The following is a 25,775-nucleotide window of genomic DNA, read 5'->3' as shown; positions in this document are numbered from 1 at the left end:
GCTATCAAGACTGCCTAGACAAGTTTGTCCACTATCTATTTAAGACATATAGATGGGTGGAGGAAGATAGCACAGTGTGCAATTGTCATATATGGATGAGGTACCATAACTCATACTAGAAAGTATAGAATAACAAGTAATCCCTACTCTGTTACTAATATAATGAAAACAACAAATTGGAAACTAATAGAATGTAAAAGATATATGAAATGATGAGGAGATAAAGATAATCACTAATGGTCCAACTAGTGAAGCCTCCAGTGAATTACATGCTCTTCCATGTTAAACCTACACACATATGACTAGTGCAAAAATGTTGGGTGGCTATGACTAGAGGTTCTCCATAGTTAAACCCCCATTTTGGTGTTTCCACCTCAATGGATAGGCAAATAGATATATTAGATAGATGATAATGGATGTTTACTATAAATAAAATTCAAGAAATGATATGCTAAATAAGAGATGATGAAATAGACAATAGAATAAACAAGAACCACTAGAAAGGGCGATTAGACCCCATGAGGACACAATAACTTGCTTTCCACTTCGAGAAAATATTTGGCATCTCTAAGTTTTCTTATTGGGTTGAAAAATTGTGTAAAACTATATGATGATAACATATAAAAAAATTATAAATATAGAAGATGAAAGTATAGGGTATCAAGACTACCTAGACAAGTTTGTATACTTTCTGTCAAGACACATGTGCGGGTGGAGGAAGATAGCACAATGTGGAATTATCTTATACAAATGAGGTACTAGAACTTGTACTAGAAAATATAAAATTTAACAAGTAATCTCTACTCCTCTACTACTATAATGAAAATAACAAACTAGAAACTAATAGAATGTAAAAAAATGATGAAATGACAAGGAGATTGAAATGCTCACAAATAGTCCAAGCAATGAAGCCTCTAGAAAATGCCACATTCTTCCTTGTTAAACCTACACACATATGAGTAATGAAGAAATGTTGGGTGGTTGTGAGTAGAGGTTTTCCATAGTTAAACCCCCAATTTGGTGTTTCTATCTCCATAAACAACTAGATAGATAGATTGGATAAATCATAATAACATTATACAATAAAGGAAACTCATGAAATGTTATGTTAAATCAGAGATGATGAAATAGAATAAAATCCCCATCAACAACTAAAATTTTAAGCTTTCTAGGATGAGGAAAAGTGTGAATGTCTCAAGTTGATGAAGCTTCGTTATGAACCATAATGAACCAACAAGATAACTAGTAAATGGAAGAAACTATGCAACCTTGGTCAAGAGTGAAGAATGAAAAGAATGAGTTGTGTATGTGAAAAGAGAGCCAAAGAATGTGAGAGAGTCAAATGAAGAAATTTTGAAAGATAAATGGGAATGGGAAATTTCTCAAGACATTGGTGGGATTCAAAGGAGGCATTACACTGCCAGAATTAGTTGGTGTACACATACCAATGACCACATTATGTCATGGATAATTATGGGATGAACACACAACATATATATTCCTTCTCACAACATAGGTGTCCATAAATAAACTAGACAAAATGGTAAGGACACTAGGCATACTAGGTGAAATGGGCAAGTTGGCCAGGTAGGTGAGGTGGAAACTTAATTATTATCTCTAATTCAACTAAAGCGAAGGCACTATGTAACATGGAATTTAATGGCGTGTAATTAATAACAATGCATTTTTCCCCCACTTTAGCGAGAATATTTGAAGGAGAGGTGCAAGCTAAAGTAGAGAGAAATAAGGGTTACGAGAGTTATACCATGATGTGAAGGGGAAGAAGAGTCTTCTATATGTGTGTAGTTGCCTCTAGGGAAGCAACCTGAGTCAAATCTTTGTTAGATAGTACTAAGCTATATCCTCATAAAAATGTTAGCTAAAGATGAACATCTTAGATGAAAAAGAAAAAATACAAATACAAATAAAAACAAAGATTAGATATAGATTAAAAGATAGTGGCCACTAAGAGATAATATTATTATATGGCACCAATATGAGTATCAAGTTGTATTATACTAGATATTAGTTAGTTTATAACTACTACACTACTTTATAGGACAACCAGAAAAAAGATACAAAGATTAATTTAGATAAAACCATAATATTTTCACCCCCTATGGAAGGTAATAAATAAGATAAATGGATGTAGACATATCTCAAAAAGAAATATGTGACAAAAGATTTAAGATTAAATTGATGTGAATGTAGATATGATAGCCCCCCCTTAGAATAAATGTGCTACGTAGAAAGGAACACAAGTCATTTTAAGGAGAAGAGATGTTGCTACATGTCAACATAGTGAGATGTTTCCATAGAATTATATCTTGTGATAGATAGCACAAGACACCCACAACATAAAAAAAAGCACAAAAAGAGATAGTGTGATATAATTATTTAACGTTAGTAGAGTTCATATTAGTGAAATTAGATTTTATATATGGCTGCATATGAATTATTCATCATGGTCCCAAAGTTTTCAAATCTCAAGGAAAACATGTGAAGGCAAAGATATAATAAGAATTTGGGTCAACATGGAAGAAGGCCTAAATGCCCCCAACACTTTACATCATTCTCGAATGTCAAAAGCTAAAATATGATAAAAATAAGAATGATGAGACAAATTGAGGAACTATACGACAAATATTTTTCATTTTATCCAAGTACCTATGGAGTAACTTGGGTCCTTCAGGAAAGCACAAAACTATGAGAACAAGCACAAGGGAACACAAAATAAAAAGCACACTCTAATCTAATGATAAGATAGGTGTTTCTCTAGTAATTGTCTATGATCTAATTACCATCCTTCCAATCTTGATCATAAAGGTGGGGAGAATGATCCCAGAGAGGGACAACCACTAAAGATGTACAAGGTGTCTCATGAGTAGCAAGATCCAAGGATGAGGTTGCCTCGACATTCTCATCTAATAACTCTTGAGAGGTGTAAAGGGTGAAAAATTAGGGTCTCCACCACAAGATGTAGTAAAATCACTAATTTTTACTTAGGGACCTTTACATTCAAAAGAGGGATTGAATCCAATAGATATAGTCACAAACTAGCAAGGATAAGGACTGAAAATACTGATTGGATTCAAGGTGGTGTGAATTTATTTACCCTCATTTGTGAGTTGAATTGCTGAAATTAGGGTAAAGTGTCAAAAATGAAGGTAAAAACATGGAAATAATGAGCTATTGTCATTGGATTGAGGCATGCACTTGGATTTGAGAAATATAAGAAAATTCAGACCTAATCCCTAATAGAGCTCCTAAATGTCTGGACTGTGGTGCTTGTCGCCATGGTCCTCCAAACATTGTAGACACCAAAGGGGGATTGATTCATCACTACAAATAATGCTTATCCTAAAGATCACAGCTCCACACCTATTCCCTGGACATAAAAAGTAGGAGAAATAGGTTAGAAATAGGGGTTTACCTAAGTCAAACGTTGATTTAGAATCAACCTTGAATGAAATATTGCAAATATTGAAATAAAATGATAGTAGGATATACATCAGATCTGTAATGACTGATAATGATGCTTTCTTTCTTGAATGTAATCACATATGTTGTATGAAATTTCATGAGTATGACAAAATCCTAATCACACACACATAGTTACATATGAAAGATGTAATATTACTCCAAAATTGATGAATAAAGAATGCAGCCTTGAAGACATCTAGAGATTCTTGATGAATATAATTTTTCAATTGTACCCTTGTATTTGTATCTATAAATGAGAGGGGAAAACCTCCTTATATACTTTCACATCGAAAAACATGTTAATTTTCCAACATAGGCCGACACAAAGCTAGGTTTCCTACTCAAATTTTAAAATGCCTAAAGGGTTCAAAATGGGGCCCAAATAGGGTGGACCAAGGCATGGCACCCTTGTCCCAAAGAGGACCAAGGCTCTATAGCCTAGTCCTATGTCATTTTAGGGTCGACACAAGGGGTCCATGTGATGTATAAAGTGAAAATAAGGGCATTTTCTTTATGATGCAATAATAATTGTGTCTTAGTTAGGCATAGGGATGCGAATACTAAGGTGAGGGCCCCAAATGTGGTCTAGATTGTAAGGGGGTACAATTTAGGATGCTATTTTTAGCCCCCACTTTAGTGGGAGTATGAGCCTACACAAATACTCATGGTAAAGTAGATGAAAGAGAGATGAAGAAAAAGAGAAATGCAGAGCTAAATCATAAGGAGTATAAGACAACACTAATTTTGAAGAACCAAGACCCCAATCTTAGGTTCTTAACTCACTCAAGCATACGCAAGAGATCACAAAAATAAAAAGACAAACAAAAGGAAAAAATATAAAAGACAAAAAGACACATAAAACATAAAAGCTAAGAACCAAAAACAAGACCTCATTTCAACTAGCTGAAGAGACCTCAATATCATTACATCTCAACCACTAATATCATTATTGAAAAATGTCATCTCAATAACATAAATGATCACATAAAGGAGAAAAAAACACATCATCCATGTAGTACAAGTAGCTAAGCTATGAGATCATGAGAAGAAGAAACGAGAGAATCATGAATATACCCTCGATGTGTTTTTCTTGATGATCCATGAAAACAATGATTAAAGAAGACATCGGTAATTGACCCTAGATGTGTTTTTCTAGGTGATCCATGTTGGGGAGGGGAGTAGGAATAGTCTACTTGTATTTTGATAGTTTCACTCACCTTGATGCATATGTTGATGTTTGGTTTCGGGCATGAAAGATCTCGTGTAAGACTAAGTTTTTGTTTGGTTTCGAGAACGAACACCCTATATAAGAAAAATGATACATAAAATGAGGATGAAGCTTGAAGATGCAACAATACCATATTGATAAATTAAATGAGGATTAAGCATGAAGATGCAATAATCCAATAAGTGATGGATAAAATAGGGATGAAACATGAGTATGAAATAATCCCATATTGATAATCGATAGTAAAAATTGAACCTAGGAGGCCACATATATGCCCCCCCTTAAGATGTGAACATAATCCTATGTTGATGTCTTCAGGTAGATAGAAATAAGGATACCCACCTTCAACACCAAGGAGATATTAACTAATCAATAATGCATGCATTCCAAGCTAGGAAGAAAGAATCCTAAATAGGCTTTGTCTCTTTAAGTGAGGAAGAGATAATTGTAAAAGAGATATCTTGCAACAAATGTAAAGGGATAATTTTGAAGGAAACATGATTAACAAAGGAGGATGAGATCTTTGCATAAAGATATCTAACTCCAAGAGTAGAGGAGATCCTTTATAAATATGGCATCTTGGAAGGAGAAGAGAACTAAGACTACACACCTCCAATGTTTAGGGAAAAGTGGATTCTTAGGATTGTATACTTTCACTAAGGAGATATTATTCATAAGAGATGTACCATTTCAAACAAAGAATAGATCCTAAATAAGGAAAATACATTCATTCATATAAATGACAATTATATGCAAGAAATGACATCAAAACATGAAAGATGCAACTCAACAAAGGAAGAGACAATCTTTAGAGAGAGAGAGAGAGAGAGAGAGAGAGAGAGAGAGAGAGAGTTGAAACATTATTCTTTCCCCCCGAGAATGGAGACAAGGACACCAAAGAGGGATAATTTATAAAAGAAACACTCTTCTAAAATAAGAAAAATACCCTCAATAGGGATGCATGTCACAAAATAGAGGGGTTTATTATAAAATATACCACTCAATAAAGAAGAATTTAAAGAATGATTATATAGACTTTCAACATTAACGAAGAGGTCCAATTAAGGATATGCACTTATAAGGCAAGGATAAGATCTTAATTAGAGATACTTGTTCCAATAAGTGGAAGGAGATCCCTGATAGGGATATACACCTCCATAATCAATAAGAGATACTTACTAAAGGACCCACTTCACAAAGGGAAAGTGAGAAAGGATGATTGAAAGGCTATTCTTTCCCCCCAAGCATGGAGACAAGAATAAAAATACTATTATGTTGCTACCAAAATATGGTTTCCTTGAAATTGTACTAAAAGGAAACATATGAAAGTCCAACTCATTTCCATCTAGTATTTGAATGGTACTAGCTATAATAAGTTGTTGAATTTTATCTGCTAAATCATGACATTCATTATTGGCATGGCCAGTGATTTGATGATACTTGCAAAAAGAAGAATTTCATTGATTTTTCTTACAATTCTTTCTTTGATTGTTTAAAGGGAGATTAATCAAGTTGTCATTAAGAAGCTCATACAAAATACTCTCTTGTTGTGATGAGAATTTGTGAGAATACATAGATGTATTAGGAAATGGGGAAGGGGATGTTGACAAAGGAGGATCTTGGAAACCTAGACCTTCTATAGATTTCTCATGACCATAAAAACTTTGTTGAACATATCTTAAACCATATCAATTGTGTCCATGCATAGATGTTGAAATTCCTAAAGGAGAGGGTTTATTCCTAGTATCAAAATCTAAAGATCCCTCATCATCATCAAGACTTGTTTTGGAAGGAGAGGTGGGAATTTATTCAGAACATGTTTAGATAAATGACCCATGAGGCTCCTTCAAGGATCCTTCCTTCTTATATTGAGGGATCTTATACCCAAGGAAGGTATAAATTATAATGAACCCCAATTCTTTTCTAAGGAAGCATCATTGATAGGAGATTGTGTTAATGAAAAAATCATAGTATTAAGGGGAGAAATGCATCCTACTTCACCATGAGTAAAATCATAAGGATTAGGATCACCCTTGATTGTGTTAATTTCATTGTGATATATGAATTTTATTGTGTGGTGAAGAGTAGAAGGGATTTCTTTCGTAGCATGAATCCACTATCTACCTAGAAGAAGGTTATAACTAAGATGGTTGGGCATAATATGAATAAGAGTAGGTAAAGTCATGGGTCCTACTTTGATAAATAATATGACTATAACAAGGGAATCTCTAGTAACATTATCAAAGCCATGAGCACAAAGAGGGTTAGGTTGAATAGAAGAATGATCCCTATTTATCTTATCTAATAAGTAAACACAACAAATGTTAAGTGCTGACCCATTATCAATTAAAGTACCTCTTAGGTTTTGATCATAAATGTGAAGGGTAATTATAAAGGGACCATCTTTATTTTTAAACTCAATCAAAGGAAATTCATCTTATAAGAATGTGATGTCATTTGGTTTAGAAGAAGGATAAGGAACCACTTTATGAAAGGCTTCTTGGATCAAGCTATGGTATGAAGGTGAAGTTTGAATCAAGTCCCAAAGGGAGATCCTTGCTAGGATATTATGGAATTTCTAAACAATATCCTTATCAATGTACTTCTTAGGGTGAGAGGGGGAAGAAAAAGAAGTGAGAAGAATATTAGGATCCTTTTGTTTGACACGAGCATTAAATGTTTGATGTATTTTGGAGCCATATTTTTGTTCTAGTTGTCTTTCCATAGCATGTATTTCACATATGTATTTTGTAACTTTTAGGATATTGGGAGGTTCCTTGGGTTTAGGCTTCTCATAACTAGAAGCATGAATGGTACTTGACTTGATTAATCTGTTTTTTCTCCAAGGACACATCTCTAGAAAGGAGAGCATTAAGGAAATTTCTAATAATTTCATCATCTTGAACCAAATTATCCTCATGGGGGAGGTACATTTTAGGATAAACATCATTCTTCAAAGATTCATCTTTAGGAGGAAGATCTTTCAAATAAGTGCTCATAACTTATTCTTGCACTAATGTGCCCTCATTGGTAGAACCAAATTTGGGAGAAGGTAAATCAATATCCATCAACACTTCTTCTCTAGGAGAGATGTCATGTATGGAAAGTAAAGTGGCATCAAGAAAGGTGCTTATGATATCATCCTCTTTCTCTAAGATATTCTAATGGGAGAGGCACATTTTAGGAGAAATATTAACATCAATTTATAAAGCTTCATCCTTAAAAGGAAGAGTTGTAACAGGAATGTTAATAATATTTTCTTGCACCAAGTCATCCTCATGAACAAGAGAAGATGTTGGAGAGGAATTATCATGGTTTATTAGGGCCTCATCTCTAGGAGGTAAAACCTGATAAAGATGATTTTCCACCACATCAACTTCTTTCATCACAAAAGCTTCTTCATTAATAGGATTCATAGAAGGTAAAGGTTCATAAAGTGGATTGTCATGCATGACAATATCCTTGCAAATTTTTGGAGATTTAGAGGATGATTTAGAAGGAAGGATGAAGTCATCAAGAGTTTCATCCATCACCTCAAGGTCATAACTACTAAATGACTTATCCATTATAATGATTAACCTTTTGGCAAAGGGATGGTTTAGAAGGCTTAGGATAAAGGAAACCATCAAGAGCCTCCTCAAGTTTTTCTCTACTATATACTTCTTTGAAAGGATAGTCATTATAAGAAAATGGATTGTTAAAGGAACAATAGTCTTACAAAGAGTAATTTCACATTGTGAAAGGAAATACTAACTATTGCAACAAAATGAGCTAAATCATGCAAACACACTAAATGCATAAAAAAAAAAAATTTAAATTTTTTTTATTTAATTAATTTATTATTGTTATTTTAATGTTTTTGTAAACAAAACTATGAAGTGAATGAAAACACAGTTGGAAAATTTTGCAACGCACAAGTTAATTTTAGAATTACAAATTAGGGTATTTGTGAAATAAACCTCTTAATTTTAGAAATTTAACTGAAAATTAAACTTGTGAATGAAAATTTGAAAACACCAAGATCTAGAACAAATAATCCAAATTAAAACAACCACAAGATCAATTTTAAATTTTAAAATTAGGTTTTTTGTGAAATTAACCTCTTAATTTTTTAAATTGAATTGGAAATTAAACTTGTGAATGAAAATTTTAATTTGAAATTTGAAAACACATAGATCTAGAATAAATAATCCAAATTAAAACAACCCACAAGCTCAATTTTAAATTTAAAAATTAGGGTTTTTGGTGAAATTAACCTCTTAATTTTTGAAATTTAACTCAAAATTAAACTTGTGAAAGAAAATTTAAATTTGAAATTTGAAAACACCTAGATCTAAAATAATTAATCCATATTAAAACAACCCACAAGCTCAATTTTAAATTTAAAAATTAGGACTTTTGTGAAATAAACCTCTTAATTTTTAATATTTAATTAGAAAATAAACTTGTGACTGAAAATTTGAATTTTAAATACATAAATCAGAAATTAAGGTGTAAGAATGTCAGTTTCATCAAAATGTAATGGGTGAAAAATTAGGGTTTCCACCACAAGATGTAGTAAAATAACTAATATTTACTTAGGGACCTTTACATTCAAAAGAAGCATTAAATCCAATAGATTTAGTCACAAACCAAAAAGGATAAGGACTGAAAATACTAATTGGATTCAAGGTGGTGTGGATTTGTTTACCATTTTTTGTGAATTGAATTGTTGAAATTAGGATAAACTTTTGAAAAATGAAGGTAAAAACACGAAAGCAGTGAGCTATAGTCGTCAGATTGAGGCAGGCACTTGGATTTGAGAAATATAAGCAAATTCAGACGTGATCCCTAAAAGAGCTACTAAAATGTCAGGATCGTGGCGCCCGTCACCATGGTCCTCTGTACTTTTTGCACACTGAAGGTGGATGGATTTGTCATTGTAAATAATTCTTATCCTGAAGATCACAGCTCCATACCTATTTCCTACACATAGAAAAAAGGAGAAATAAGTTGGAAATAAGGGTTTTCCTAAGTCAAACCTCAATTTGGAACCAACCTTGAATGAAATATTGTAAATACTAAATAAAATGATGGAAGGATATACCTTAGATCTGCAATGACTGAAAATGATTCTTTGCTTATTTAATGTAATCACATATGTTGTATGAAATGACATGAACATGAAAAAACCCTAATAACACACACGTGCTTGCATATGAATGATGTAATATTGCTCCACAATTGATGAATGAAGAATGCAACCTTAAAGACCTCTAGAGATTCTTGATGATGAATGCTTGAATGCTTGATGATTATAATTTCACCCTTGTATCCTTGTATCTGTATCTCCAAATGAGAGGGGAAAACCTCCTTATATACTTGCTCATCAAAAAATGTTAATTTTTTGACATAGGGGCAAGTGCAAGGTAATGAGTCACAAATTCGCGGAAGTCCGCGCATTGGAAAATGCACTCTTATAAACGGAGGCCCGTTTTCAAAAAATGGGGGCCCGTTTGTGCTTCGGGCTCCCGAGCCGAAAGGTAACGGGGGCTCGTTTTGTTTAAAAACGGGCCCCCGTTTTGTTCTAAAACGGGGGCCCGCTTTTAAACAAAACGGGGGCCCGTTTTTTAGAAACGGGGGCCTGTTTCTAAAAACGGGCCCCCGTTTTGTTTAAAAGCGGGCCCTTGTTTCTAAATGGCATTTTTCCTTTTTTTCCACAATCCGCCCTTGTTTGAAAACGGGGGCCCGTTTTGTAGAAGTTGATTCCACAACCCGCCACTTGGCTCGGGATTAGGCCCGGGATAGGCCTGGGATGGCCACACCTGAGACATGGACCTGCAAATTCAAATCTCCATGAATGAAAGCACAAATATGAACTTCAGAAATAGTTTACGCGCCTCTAATTAGAGAATTTTTATACGAAATTAAAACCCATTTAAGATTATACTGTCTAGATTCTAAATATGTAAATTTATTTAAAAATTGATTATTTTAACTATTTTTCATTTAATTTATACTAAATCGGGTCCATAAATTTGAAATATTAACTAATTTTGTTAATTTAATAACTTTTTTATTTTAAAGAATTTTGGAAAAAAAATTATATGTCATCAATCTAAACAAAATTCTTTTGTATTTAAAAAAAAAAAAATCAAAAAATGTTAAGTTTACATCAAATTATGTGGGTCGTACACGTCAAATTTTTAAAAAGATAATTACGGCCATTAAAAAATTAATTAAAAAAAAAATATTAGAAAAAAAAATACAAAAAAATATGCTCATCAATCTTCAGTGTGTTACAAACCATTTCCCAAAACGGTTTGAGAAAATAATTTTAATTGTGTCAAAAAGTGTGGGTCGTACACATGCATGGTGTGGTCCTGAAACAGGCATTTTTAAAACATAGTTTTCAGAACTCCATTTAAAAAGTTATTTTTTATTATGTGGGTATTAAAATAAATTATATATTTGGAAACTACACTCAGAGGGCTATCTTTTATATTACTGACTTTTTCCAAGATTCAATCTCTAAGTGTTTCAAAATTTAAGCTCAAATGAGACAAAATCTGAAAATCAGGGAAAACACTTCCACTTTTTGGCCAAAAAGTGGACTCATCTTCTTGCACTGACCCATAGGCTCACATAGGGATAGGTTTCCCACTCAAATTTAATAATTCTTAAAGGGTTCAAAATGGGGCCCAAATAGGAAGGACCAAGGAAGGTTTCCCTAGTCCCAATGAGGAACAAGGCACCATGCCCTGGTCCTACCCCATTTTAGGGTCAAGACAAGGGGGACATGTGATGCGTAAAGTGAAAATAAGGCCAATTTTGCCTAATGCAAGAATAATTGGATCCCAGTCAGGCACAGAGATGTGAACACTAAAGTGAGGGCCCCAAATGTGGTCTAAATTATAAGGGAGTACAATTTAGGATGCTACAAGAGGAAAGAGTTAAGGGTCATGTAAATATGTTTGACAATACTAGGATCTCCTCTAGAGAGTCAAACATACACTTCTTTATATTGGAGGTAAGTAACTTAGGTAGAAGCTACATAATCTAAGTTGCATAATCAACCTCCAAGAGAGGGGCGATAAAGTTGGAGAATGAAAATCCTCCTCAACAACAAGCATAGATGCAAATAAAGAAGTCATGGGAACTGATTTCCTATGACAAAATTTAGGAACAGGTCCCTACGCGAACATAAACTTAGGCAGTTGAGGTGAGGGCTTCACATCAAGCTTGATAGGTTTAAGGACCCCAAGAAAGCTATGATGAAGATGTAGAGGAAATGAGAGGAGCAGAAAGGGCCATATTGGACACCACCTCTATATGCAACATGTCTATAGGCTAGGAAAACATAGGAATATTAAGAAGAGAATTGATAAGCAGTGGCTCCATCGAGGGAGAAATGAATACCTTCACCCATTCAGGATGAGTCACAACAACAGTCCCTAAAGAAACTAGAAGTAGCATGGAGTATGGAGTAGATATAAATGTGAAAACAATAGGAGCAATAGTAATTGGATTAGGAATGGATGCAGAAGGAGAAAAAAATAAAATTGAAGACTCACCCTCAACCTTCAAAGAAGCCTCACATTCCTTAGCCATCACCAATTAATGATTCTTACACTCATGCACAAGTTGGTTTGAAATAGATGGGGACCAGAGAATGAAGCTTGAGAAGACTTAGTAACATCCTACTCCATAGGAGAGGTCATTAATGTTCTCAGTAGCATAGAAGAAGACCCAACCAATGAATTCAGAGATGCTATGGTAATATAAATTGTAGGCATAGTTGCAGACACCTTTCCTCTTTTTTATCTAGGAGTATGTTAGAGAAATAGGAGGAGCCTTTGGAGGTTGAGATACAAGTGCCACTTAAAACAATTAAAATAATTAAAATAATTAAAATTTAATAACACTTTAAATTTCCAAAAGGCCCCACTAGTCTAATTATGCATTTGCCAATATGATGAATACACATAAGGTGCTTTTAAACATTTGAATATTAAATTATAACTAAAAAGATTTACACTATTTATATATTAAAATTGGTGATGCAATGCAACTTAAGCCTAAATGCACAAATAAACTTTATGGGATGACCACAAAATAAATATAAGGAAATCATCCTCAACAAGGTATTCTTGATAAGGATAGGTGGAAAATTGGCCAAAATGTTATCTCCCATTAACCACCATCATGGAAGGGTATGCTTAGACTTGTAGAGGCAGATGGAGTCAATACTCAGTACCTAGAACCACTCATCAAACATCATGGGTTCTTATACATATACATCATAGCTAAAGTACATATAAATATTCCCCAACTAAGGTCAACATCATTAATATTGTCAATACATCATAACATTATCTTACCATCTTGAGTATAATAAATAACTGAATCTTTAATATATATAATTCACTACAATGATAAGCATATAATATCATGAAAAAATTAAATTATTATAAAATATAAATTTGTTACCTTTAATAGCTAATCAAGGTAACATTACATTTGAACATTGGCATTAATTTATCAAGAAACAATGATTTCAAATCACAACACTAATCTATCTCAACATTGTTCTTGTCAAAATCATAATTAACCCACATTTAGCTGATATAACATTATTATATATTTAACGTCAAAATTGGGTAAATACCACAACACATCAATCTTATGAGTATTATCATCCAAAAATGCATTAAGTCCTCACATGTTCTAAGCACAGGGTTAGACGCACTCAAACCAAGGTAATCATTGATATAGACGATAGTCCAATGCATCATAAACCATAAAACATCCAAAACAAACTACAATAGATCACAAGTCATGCACTCAAAGGTAAGGCATACACACAAAACTTAGTGTCTCGAGAAACCCAATCACATCATAATAAAATATCCACATCACCAAACTAGAAATGGAAGAGGCATTACAAGTTGCAGGGAAAGTCCTTATATATGATAATGTCTCATTAAATAAAATATTATTAATAAATGTTTTGATGAATTTTGGCTCAATTTTTTTTTTAGCATCCTATTAATCAAATGTTCTCACCTTACTACATCTACAAGAAATTATCATAATCAATTGGTGGTTTTTGGAGATATTCATAAGAATCACCTCCTAGCATTTATTAAGATCATTTAATTTAGATAGTACTAGGGATAAAAACACCCAAATTTTGGGCCTTATAGGTATCTATATCTATAAAAAAGTGAGATTGAGAAGATGGTTTAGGAAATAATAGAGGAAGGTATTATCAAGCATAGCTAGAGTGCTTATTCCTCTCCCATGGTTTTCGAGCATAAGAAGGATGACACTTGGCATTTATTTCCAAAATATCAATAGCATAAAATATACACCATCAAATATGAGATTCCCATTCTAATAATTTATGATTTACCAGACAAATGAAAGGAATAAATGCACTTTTTAGAAAACTTGATATTAAACGAGGTTATCACAAAATTTGAATTAGGGATATTTCTGAAAAACATTTATGACTCAGAAGGGTCATTATGTGTTTTGAATAGTGTCATTTGGTCTTACTAATACTCCATCTACATTTCAAAGCTTGATAAATTCAATCTTTAAGTCATTTTTGAAAAAAATTATAGCAGTGTTCTCTGATGATATATTGATTTACAGCATGGCATGTGAAGCCCATTTGCATCATGTAGATCAATAAATATAAGCTCTCAAATCATATTGTATTTACTATAAATCTTCCAAGTGAGGTTGTGATCTCAAAGAGGTGGAGTAATTGGATCACTAATTGTCAAATGGAGTAAAGGTTATTTTGAACAAAAGAAAAGACTATGATGGATTGAACTACTCCTAAAATTATCAAGAACTTGAGGATTTTCATAAGACTCACTAGATACTATAAAATATTTAAGAAGTTGCAAGAGGCTATATGAATCACTTTATTTGTAGCTACTCCAAACTTCACCAAGGATTTTATTGTTGATTATAATGCTTTAGGAAATGGTATAGGAATAGTTTTTATGTAGAAAGGTGGGCCCTTTTATTATTAGGTCATTAATTTTATGGTAAGAACTAACTCATGACCACTATGATAAAAAAATTTATCCATTTATCATGCAATAAAATATTGGAGGCCTAATCTAATGAGTAGAAACTTCAAAATTCATATAGATAGCCTAAAATACTAAAGAATATTTATCCTTTGAAAAATAGGATTACTAAGATGTTTGGTTAATACTTCTAGTTTTTTTATAATAAAGGGAAGCAGAACATCTTGGTTGATTCACTATCTATGAAGGATAAGAACAATGACTCATTGTTGTGCATCTTTCAATATTACAAGTAGATTGGGTTGACGAAGACAAAGAGTAGTGGTAGAATAAAGTTGCTATAAGGTATCTAATTTAACAGCCATAAAATGATCCCAAGAGATCGGATAAAAAATTATAAGGCATACCCTTAAGGTACTTTATTTTCTTCCTCATTTATAGTGCAAAAATCTCCTCAATTTAATATTAAACCAAGCTTTCATGTCCCCATGTTTATTTTATTGCCTAATAAGTCAAGTTAGGAAGCCAATAATTTGTCTAATTACGTAGCCTACCAAGTTTCCCATCTTGAAAATGAGCCAAATAAGTAGCTCCATTCTAAATTTGAAGGATAATGGAAAAAAGTAAAAGAAGTTATTGCAAGTGAGAGTTTTGGAGTCTTCTAGGACCACCTGAAACTCGTGATGAATACCTAATCCTAGTAAAAGTGATGAAAACATTTGACTATGAAGTTCCTAAGTGTAATTTTGATGCAACCATAACCCGAAGGATCCTGAAACGGAATAGTCTAGATCATGTAGCAAGAGAAAGACAATGGAAGAATGAACATAAATCATAGAAAATGCAATTAGAGAAATCTGCATCATTATATATTCATCAAAGAACATCTAGTAACACCCAGTTACATGCAGGCTCACATGCCCTATTACAAACAATATTCTAGAATACAACTCATTTGGATCTCCAAGGGATATCCAAACTAAAAATTATGAACCTAGATCATCATACTACCTCCATATATCCCAAAGGATCACATAAAGCAATATATATACCATTTAGAACACATCCAAGTCAGCCAAAAAAGATCACATTCTCCAAAATAGGAAAATGAAACGTGTAAAATAGGTCAGCCCCAAAACATGAAGATTGTAATGCCCCGCCAAGAAACCCCCAAGGGATAAGCTAAAACACAAGAATAAAGTGCAATTATTTTTTTTTTTTAAAGTTATACACATCGTTAAGATAAAGCAAGATATCAAAGTTCATATTACACAGTGGAAGACATCAACTAACACCTAAAGAGTTTCCCAACGTGATTACTTAAATTTCACAATTCACTTAACTCACACTAATAAATCCAATAAGCTGATTATCTTATAACGAGATAATTCTTAAACAAGGATAATTTCTTTCAAAAGCTGAAAATATAAATCACAAGATAAGATTCATCCATTAAGATTTATCTATACCCTTCATTCATACTTTTCATTTAAATATAAGCCATGCATCTAACTTAATAACACAATTGAATTACATCATCTACTAATGAGGTCTTTCCATGCATATTTAATTTCCTTAACAATGACTGAATATAATCCATTATCCTAAGCTACATTCCTTCACGATCCAATTTACTACATTTAAAAGATGATTGCATACATGCATTTATGATAAATTCCATCTTATCCACTTATACATTCTAACATATGCCATTCATACATGATAAAACTAAAAAAGGGAACATAAGAGAATAAACATCACATAACATCAAAAAGATCTTGGAGTTCACCCCTAAAGGGCTACATCTCCAAGTCTGCTCAACTTCAAGACCCCTCTGATAATTAATAAAGTTAAGAATACATGAGGTTCTCATCATTTACAATCGTGCCATCAAGGAGAAATATAACCAATATACAAATGACCACATCGGTCAATAAATACATAAACGGTCCCTGAAAAGGAAAGGATCCAGCTAAACATAATCAAAGCTAATACAAGGGTCCATTAGAGCATTTGCAAACTAAGTCATCACATCCCAAGGTATAGCATGAGAACAGGTACTCACAAGGGTATAAACAACAGGATGACTCCACAAAAGTGCTCCTATCAAGACAATACAACAACACACTAGCGAACGTAGGGACAAGTGACATCACACAACCTGGTATGGTTACCATGGCAGGTCTTCATAGGTTCCGGTCCCATACACTAGGTTACCCTAGCAACCTAATCCGAACCTCCAGCCCATCCAAGCCTCATGTGGACCCACACATCCTTTTGCGAAGACAAGGATGATGGTTTGCCATTTTAGGCCTTCTCACAGCATGTCGAGTCTGTGTTAGCACTCATCCCATGTGTGAGGCACAATTATCTTACTTAGAGATTAACATTCTAATCTACTATTAGGTTATCACTTATTAGACTCACTTTCGATGGGTTACCCAGCAGCCACTTTGGGTGCGGCCCCCAATCGAAAGCCACTTCCCATACAACACTAGACTATACTCAAGTGACCTCAGAAACCAAGGAACACACATGGTCAAGCAAACAAAGTTCAAAAAGGAGGGAACATCCATCTGGTCAAACACGACTCAAAAGAGGTACACTTACTAACGGTACTCTAACCAGAGACCTAACCAACTATGGTCAATCATGAATCATCATTTAACACCCACATAAAGGATATGATCAATAGCAACACCACAACAAAAATAACAATCAACTCAAGACCGAGGATAGAAACAGGTACCCAAATCAACCATACGACAGGGTCCAATCAAACAAAGCAAGGCTTGCCATTACTTAAGCAAAAGAGAATACATAAATTAAACTCGCATAGGCAATAACCAGCAGATACAATCTTTTTCAAAATGATTTAAACATTAAATGTCGATCAAGTTTTCTAAATGATCTAAGTTAGATTGCAGTTATCTACTTCATCTAAGTACAAGTTGTTCTTGGTTTTCTAGCTCTCTAAGGTTAAATTGCATCGAACATACATAAATGCATCATTACGAGTTCTTAAACCCAATTCACATAAATAAAATTAAATAAACTTTAACCAACTAAATATGATATTTATTCTTCAAATAAAACATCATTCCCATACTGGCTCAAAACAATCTCTCCAATTTCGTCTTTTCCAAGCCTAGTTACACTATATGGATCAAGGAAACATAAACATATAAGGAATCCAATTAAAGATAGCCCATTCCTAACTTAACAATTATTTCCTTACACATATAGAAAAATGACAGAATTAACTATTAATTAATATATGCATTTTTTAATCCACGATTAATAAAATATAACAAATTAATAACTAATAACACTATTAACAAATCAAGTAATTAATTAGAAAAAAATATGCATTAATAATAAAATAGGATTTGAATAATAATTAATGTATATTTAACAGTATATAATTAATTAATAACAAATTAACCATTAATTATTAATTAATGCCAAATTTAATCATAATTAAAACTTTATTAAAAAACTAAACATTTATTAAAATATGAAAATATATATATATTTTTTTTGCATTAAAAAAAATATATAAAAAAAAAATTGCAATTACTAAAAGAAAAGAAAGGAACAGGGGGGAGGATACCCGCGTGGGTCCCCCTTTGTAGTCCACGCTACCTATGGTAGCACTGCTACCAATACGTAACAGCGGCTACCTTTGGTAGCAACTGCCTCCCGCATGGTGGGGGTTTGTGCCCTGCCATGTGGGTTTTATATATATATTTTTTTTTAATTTTATTTTACTGCTAAAAAAAGTTAAAACACATACACAACAAATACACAGTCTCCCAGAGACTTAAAATAATTAATTTTTTTTTCATTTTTCAAATACCCAGTTTTAGGAAGGGTAATCTCTTCAAAACAATACCATACTGGCATAATGATAAGGATTAATCATCCATTATCCATACCCAAGCAGATTTCTCTGATAAAAGCTTGAATTCGAAAGCATTTATTTGGAATTTTAACAAATTTCCATTGTAAACAACCAATCTCAAGTTTATTTTTTATTTTAAAAACAATTAGAGCAACCATAATCTAAACATGGAATGGAAACAAACAAGAAGGGTTTGGATTGGAAATAAAATTGCATCTATTTCATTTTCTCCAAATAGATGAGATTTTTCAATCTTCACTCACAAATTTCTTAAAACTCCAAAACAATTTCTTTAAAACAAGGAAATTAATGAAATTAACTAGAGGCCTACCTGGCTCAACAATCCTAGCAAGATTGAAGAAGATCCCCATTCTCCAGCTCAAGAAATTCCCTTTCTTCCCAAAACCCCCAAATTTTCCATCCAAGAATATTTTCCAAAAATATTTTTCCCCAAAAAATCAACCTCTCCTATTTTTCCAAAAGTCTAGGTTAAATGGGAGAAGTTTGACCAAAAATTATTTTTGGATTTAAAATTTTTATTTAAAATGATTCCTCAAAAATCATTCTTTTAAACTATATCAATAAATTAAATTTATTTTTCAATTAAAATTGATTTTGTCCAATAACTGAAATTAACCTTTCTATTTCAAAAAGCCAACAAAATATAATTAATCCTATTGCAATTAAATTCAAAACTTTCCTTTCATAAGCAGAAACAGAATACATTTAATATTTAAAACTAACCATTTACTTGAACTTGCTCCCAATTTAAATCGAGCAATTCAAATTAACGATAATCGCATAAAGAAACCTTGTTTAATTTAGTCCATTAATCTTTAATGCACAAACACATATTTAATCAAATTAAATAGTAAGGACTAATTGCTCAATTTAACCATACACACAAAACATGCAACCCAAGAAGTCAAACAGATAGATGACCCGCATACCCAACCAAAGGGAATACCGACGACAACTGACAAAGCTCACTTGAGCATGACTATGGTCAAACGAGGATATCATGACCACCTAATCCAACTCTAAGGATTAAAGAGGTACACTCAAACCTGCAAATCCAAGTGGAGATGAACCTCGTACCCATACAATATTGTACCTGAAATCTCCTGCAACCAAGAGTCATGCATGCATACATATATAAATTTAATGAAAGTGTTAGCCGAAGATTAATAATGCGAAATAGGAAAACTAATCAACTTGCATACCAACTGGTGCAAAAACTACATTGACAGATATTCACTAAATCAAAACATCTAACTATAATCATTATATTATGATAAACTAACCAAGGTCAAACCGAGATTAGAAATTGATTAGGGCAGGGGTACTACAAAGATCTCCTTCGCCAAGGACACAAATGAAGTACAAACCACCAAGAAAGGTTGCCCAAGGTCCTGAGAACATTGAGAAAGGAACCAAATTGATCTGCAAGCCAAGAAATCACTTTGCACGAGAAAACATCTCCAACTAGCCATTAAGCTCAAAAACTACTCCAGGAACCAAGAACAACTAATTCAAAAGCAATAACGCACCTGAAAAAAATCCAAATGAAATGAAAATATGGAACTATAAATAAGAACATGTTTGGAAGCCAAGAATCTGATCCGCAACAAAAAAACAACAACTACAAGAGAATGTCGAAAGAAACACCGAAACCGCAACACAAAACACAACAATTGAAAAGAAAAAGATTTGGTTGATGCAAGATTCCTCATTGACCGGGGATGCTCCAGCATCAGACACCTAGGGTAGGAAAAGATGTTCCATGAGAGGAAACTCATGAACATTTCAAAGGATTTGAGATATAGATCCCATGCTCTTTTCTAATCCAAAATTCCTCTTTGTCTAAAAACTTCTTCCTTCTTAACCCTTCTGGTAACTCAGCTAAATTCTCTAACTTATTTTCCACTTCTCCTCTTCCTCCTTGCTTCATAGTTGCACATTTTATTTTTACCACTCTCTTTCTTCTGAAAATTTGATATATTTCTTCCGCCAAAATTCTTGTCTACCACCATAACTCTAGCCTTACTGCCATCTGGTACCACCTTATTAAAAGATCCATCTGCAAGATCAATCTTCAAATCCATACCATCATGCGGTAAAACCTCTGCAACCTATTTCTTAGTACTGCAAATCTTCTCAAGACTCAAATTTTTCACTTCCTTCTCCTTCTCCTTCAAAGAGGACAAAGTGAACTTCTATCCATCCTTCTCAATAGTGACCAAGTTTCTTCTACAATCATAGATAGCTCCCCTATCATACTACCAAGGTCTACCCAATAAAATATGACAAGCACTCATAGGCGCAACATCACATAAGACTTCATCTTTGCAAGGCCCAATATTAAAATTAACCAAGCACTGCTCTCTCACCTCTACCACATGATCATCTTCCAACTAACTTACCTTGTAAGGACAAGGGTGCTCAAGCCTCTTCAAACCAAGCTTCACCACCATCTCCTCAAATATGAATTTTTCAGTACTACTGCTATCCACAATAACCTTACAACACTTACCACCTTATTAGCAAATAGTCTAGAAAAGATTCTTCCTCTAAGTTGGTCTACTATCCTTACTTCTCTGCTCCATCAAGGCTCTTCTAAACATAGGGGGTTCTCCTTTCTCTAGTGCTATCATGCTCTTACTTGCAACTCTAGTTTCTGGATCTTTACTTGCTAAGAAATTCCTCGTCTTTCCCATGTTACCATGAGGACATTCGAAAGCTCTATGTCTAGTTTCCCCACACTTGAAAAATGTGCCTAGGAACTCCTTACTGCTACCCCCATTTCCTCTATGTCTTATGCTCTGGTTCTTTACTCTATTTAGATTCTGGTTCTTCACTCCATTTAGATTTTGTTTCTTCAACAGTCTGCCTCTCCCTATTGCCAATTGTCTACCCTCTATATGAATTGCTCTCTCTTCCCTGAGGGTTATTTTGTTGTATCCTCTTCATTTTATCTTCTACCTTCAATGCATACTGATAAGCCTCCTCAATTGTATAAATATTCAACATAATCATCTCATCCTTAATATTAAATCAAAGTCCATTTATGTATCTAGCCACCTTCTCCCTATCCATCTCTTGGTGTTTGGATCTGATCATCACCTTGTATAATTCTTTAGTATACTCCTTCACACTCATGTCATTCTTCTTCAAGTTTACCAACCTCTTAAACAAATCCAACTCATAGTCTCTCGGAATGAATTTAGCCTTCAATCTTGCAACCATCTGCCTCCACTGAGTGATTTTTATCTCACCATTCTCCAATCTATCTCTCTGCAATTCTTTACACCATAAAGCAACATGCCCTTTCAACTTAGTATGTGTTAGCCAAACTCTCTGTGGGTCCTTAACATCCTCAAACTCGAAGAAGTCCTCCAACTCTCTGACCTAGTCTATCAAGTCTTAAGACCATCCCTACCATAGATAAAGAGGAAGGAGTTGGAAGTTGAGGTGCATCTTGGTACCTTTGGAGCCCTCAAGTGGTTCCTGATTCCTAGTGAACTATCAACAAGTGAACAAGAAATAACCGACGGAAATGTAAATAAGAGAAATAAGTATTTAGAGGTTCTAGGTTCTTTAATTGTTCCAAGAACCCCTAAAACCCCTGACAAATTCCTAAGTAGGTATCAACAACTACTAAGGCATAAATTCAAGACAAATTCATTCAACACAGGTAAATAGCAATTATGAAGAAGTGAGGGAAACTTAAATTTTAAAAGAGTTTGTATTTCTCTTCTTAGCGTTGATAGTGAAGGTAAAAGAAGATATAAAAAAAGGAAAAAGTGTATGTCAAAAGTTTTAGCTGTTTAGAGAACCTACAAAATCCCCAATTAGTTTCTATTGCATGCACAACTCTAGATTTCACTCTTAGTCATTGCAAAATAATGATAAAGTTCCAAGAATATGCTAGATCATCATTTGAGGTATACAAAATTCCATTTTGGCATCATTTTCTCACCAGGAAAGGAGATATTACTTGCATAAGAAGATTGGCCATGAATACCTCTACTTTTTATGTCATATGAGGTATGAGTTCTATGAGGAGATCTAATTCTAATCCTATCTTATTTAACCTCTATAAATAACCCCACAACAAGGTAGATGACCTTTGTAAGGCTTATAACCTTTAAAATGACTTCTTAATGTGGAAACTTTCCCAAATACATACAACCCACCAAAAAATCTATAATCTAGAATCTATTGTTCTATCCAAATCCATGGATTGGCCTAAGGAGGAACTTAATAAATATGTCTAGGAAGACATGAATGATATTACTACCCCCTTTAATAAGTGGGAAGCCCTCAACAAAGAGATCAAGAGCATTGAAAAGGGAGCTAAATTTTTTGAGGAGCGTAGGAAGATGGAAATGGTGTTTAACAAGCTCTAGGAGAATCAAGAGAAAATTTACAAAATCATGAAGGAAATCATTTCCTACTATAAAAAATCTAGGAATAACTCTATTACAATCCTATGGATGTTTCAACATGATTTGGAGGAATATTTACTTTTCAACACTTTATCCAGTTCCAACAAGAAAGGAAAAATTAAAGATAATAGTTGGACTATCAACCTTACCACTTCTAATGATTTAGAGAGAAAGGTTACTAAAGAGCTATCATTTGAAGACAAGACAAAGTTATTAAAAAAATATTAGTAGGATATCAAAGTCCTAAAGATTTTTTGAGACTAGTTGGTCTTGTTCCAGTCTTGTTTGTGTTTCTTTTTGTGTTTTTCCTCTACTCTTCCCTTTTGTTTCTCTAGTCTCACATCTTGTGAAACTTTTATTGTTTATCTCAATGACTACTCTATAATAGTTGTACGCCCTTCCTACATTATCGAATCAAAAACATAATATCATCTCTAATTGTATGTTATAAATTCAAGTTCAAGTAGAAAATATTTTTTTAGATATTGAAACCTTTAAACCCTCTTTAACACTAGGAAAATATACACCATGTAAGTTTCCTTACATGTATATGTAGCTCACTATCAAGGATGCATATTTTTATGAAGGCAATAAAATATTTTCGTTGTCTAGAATTATTCATTATTCACATGAAATATAAGGCACATAAAAATATTTAAAAGTTTTAATAGCACACATTTGTCTAGAATGTGGAGATGTAATCTAGGTGAATTACTTCTACCTCGATCAACTTCTTGACTTAATTTTTATTTTCTACATGCAATCTTTGAGATAAATTAATGTCCTTGAGGTTCATTCAAAATATTATTATTTAATTATTTTTTTATATGCAATGTGTATTTCTATAAATTCTTCTAATTTTTTGTAATTGAAAGTACAATTTTCTTGTGTATAATGCAAGAATTGCTCAAAGGGTTTGAAAATGTTATATCGTACATGCAATTGTATATTTTGAAATGCTAAATTTAAAAAACTATAGATCTCTAATATAGCATACAATGTTTAGCATGCATTTTATGATATTTGACTTTGATATCTTTTGTTAAGGTTTAGAATCATTTTAGTGTGAACTATATGGTATAATTTGAAGATGTGCTAAAAAGTACAATCTTGCCATAAAAAATTCCCATAAAACCTTTTTCAAGTAGCCCTAGTGATAATTTTTTGCATGTTACTTGTGTGGAAGTTAATGGTGACTCCTCAAAACCTCCAAAATTAGCTACTAGACCAAAATATCTTAGACAAGAGAGAAAATGACACGAATAACTTGCTTCAACAACGCAAGATTGATCGATTGAATATGAAATGTATAATGAGATGGCCTTGTATATAAAGATAAAGTTGGTACATATGATTAGACAAGATTATGACATGTATCTTAACCCTATACAATGAGACAAATAAAGCAATCAAATATGAAATGACCTAGATAACTAGAATAAAATAAAATTCAATGAGAAGTTATGGTAAGATCTTATCGAGACAACGTAATTATCAAATTTAGTGCATATATGATTATGCTTTATATCCATATAGTTTCAAGACAACTTAAGCTCATATTCTAGTTTTATGTCATTTTTTTAGTTTCATTATTGTAATAATAATAATAAATATTGTAATTCATTCATTTTCTAATTTTTTATTAATGTAGCATGAAATCAATCATGACGAGATATGAGAATATTGAAGACAAGAATATGGAACACTTCAATTATCAAGACAAAAATGTAAGCTATTCTTTAAAGATCTTTTTCCCTATATTTAACTTCTTTTTTATTTTCATTTCTTTGCAATTTAAAATTATAAAATTGATGCATGCTTCTATGAATTTATTGCAACCAAAAGAAATTGTGATGTCTTATAAAAATAATTCATAAATTAAATATCTAATATCTCTATTGTAAATTATACATGCAATACGAATTATTTTTTTAAACATTTATTTACTCTTTCTACTCTCTAAGTGCCTCACATAGTCTAAATTACATACTTTATATTATATATAACCAATAAATTTTGTTAGAACCACATTACTTTGATTCTTTAGTTTAAAATAGAAATTATAATTCAATAAAAATATATTTACTCAATTAAAGTATTATGAAATAACAATATATAGTGACAAACATGTCTTCATTAGTGCTTATTGAAGGACAATTAGAAATTTTTTGAATGCATAAGTAATGTTTATAGAAAATACATTTATATATTTTTGTGTTCAATATACTAAACATTTTAATTGTATTGTTATTTATTTCATAGTTTTTAAAAAAAACATAAATTTGATTTATCATGTAGAAATTATTTTTCAAATTGTGTAGTTAGAATTTTTTTTGTTAACCAATACAATCATTTGGATTTTTATGTGTAGTTTAACACACATTAATTTACGTATATTTGTATTCTAACTATATTGAAAGGAAATCAATGTCTCTCCAAAGTTTATGTTGCTAAGTCATGGCCATGCAAGGCAATGTAGTTGACAAATACAATAATATTCCAATTTAAGGGGCAATGACATATTCAAGGAACATTAGGAAAATATTGGGAATTGTTAAAAAAATTAATATTTTAAAGTTTAAACATGTAAACATAATTGATTTGAAATCTATCATTATATTCATTTTTCATTTAATACTCAAAATTAAGGATTATGTAAAAATAATTGAAAATCATTTTTTTAT

The 25,775-nt window shown here is 32.6% G+C and overlaps 1 protein-coding gene across 5 annotated transcripts in view; it reads left to right on the top strand.

Annotated features, from left to right (window-relative positions):
- LOC131064163 (MADS-box transcription factor 23) overlaps positions 1-25,775 on the top strand; it is a 207,269-nt gene that overhangs the window by 52,576 nt on the left and 128,918 nt on the right. For all 5 annotated transcript variants that reach the window (XM_059207582.1, XM_057998197.2, XM_057998195.2 and 2 more), the window contains exon 2: positions 24,743-24,818. In XM_059207582.1, the coding sequence (XP_059063565.1) occupies positions 24,743-24,818 (76 nt within the window). The remainder of the gene's footprint in view (positions 1-24,742; positions 24,819-25,775) is intronic.

Source organism: Cryptomeria japonica, chromosome 6 (genome assembly GCF_030272615.1).
Source record: "Cryptomeria japonica chromosome 6, Sugi_1.0, whole genome shotgun sequence".
NCBI classification, from domain to species: Eukaryota; Viridiplantae; Streptophyta; class Pinopsida; order Cupressales; family Cupressaceae; genus Cryptomeria; species Cryptomeria japonica.
This window is presented reverse-complemented; position numbering and strand designations above follow the sequence as displayed.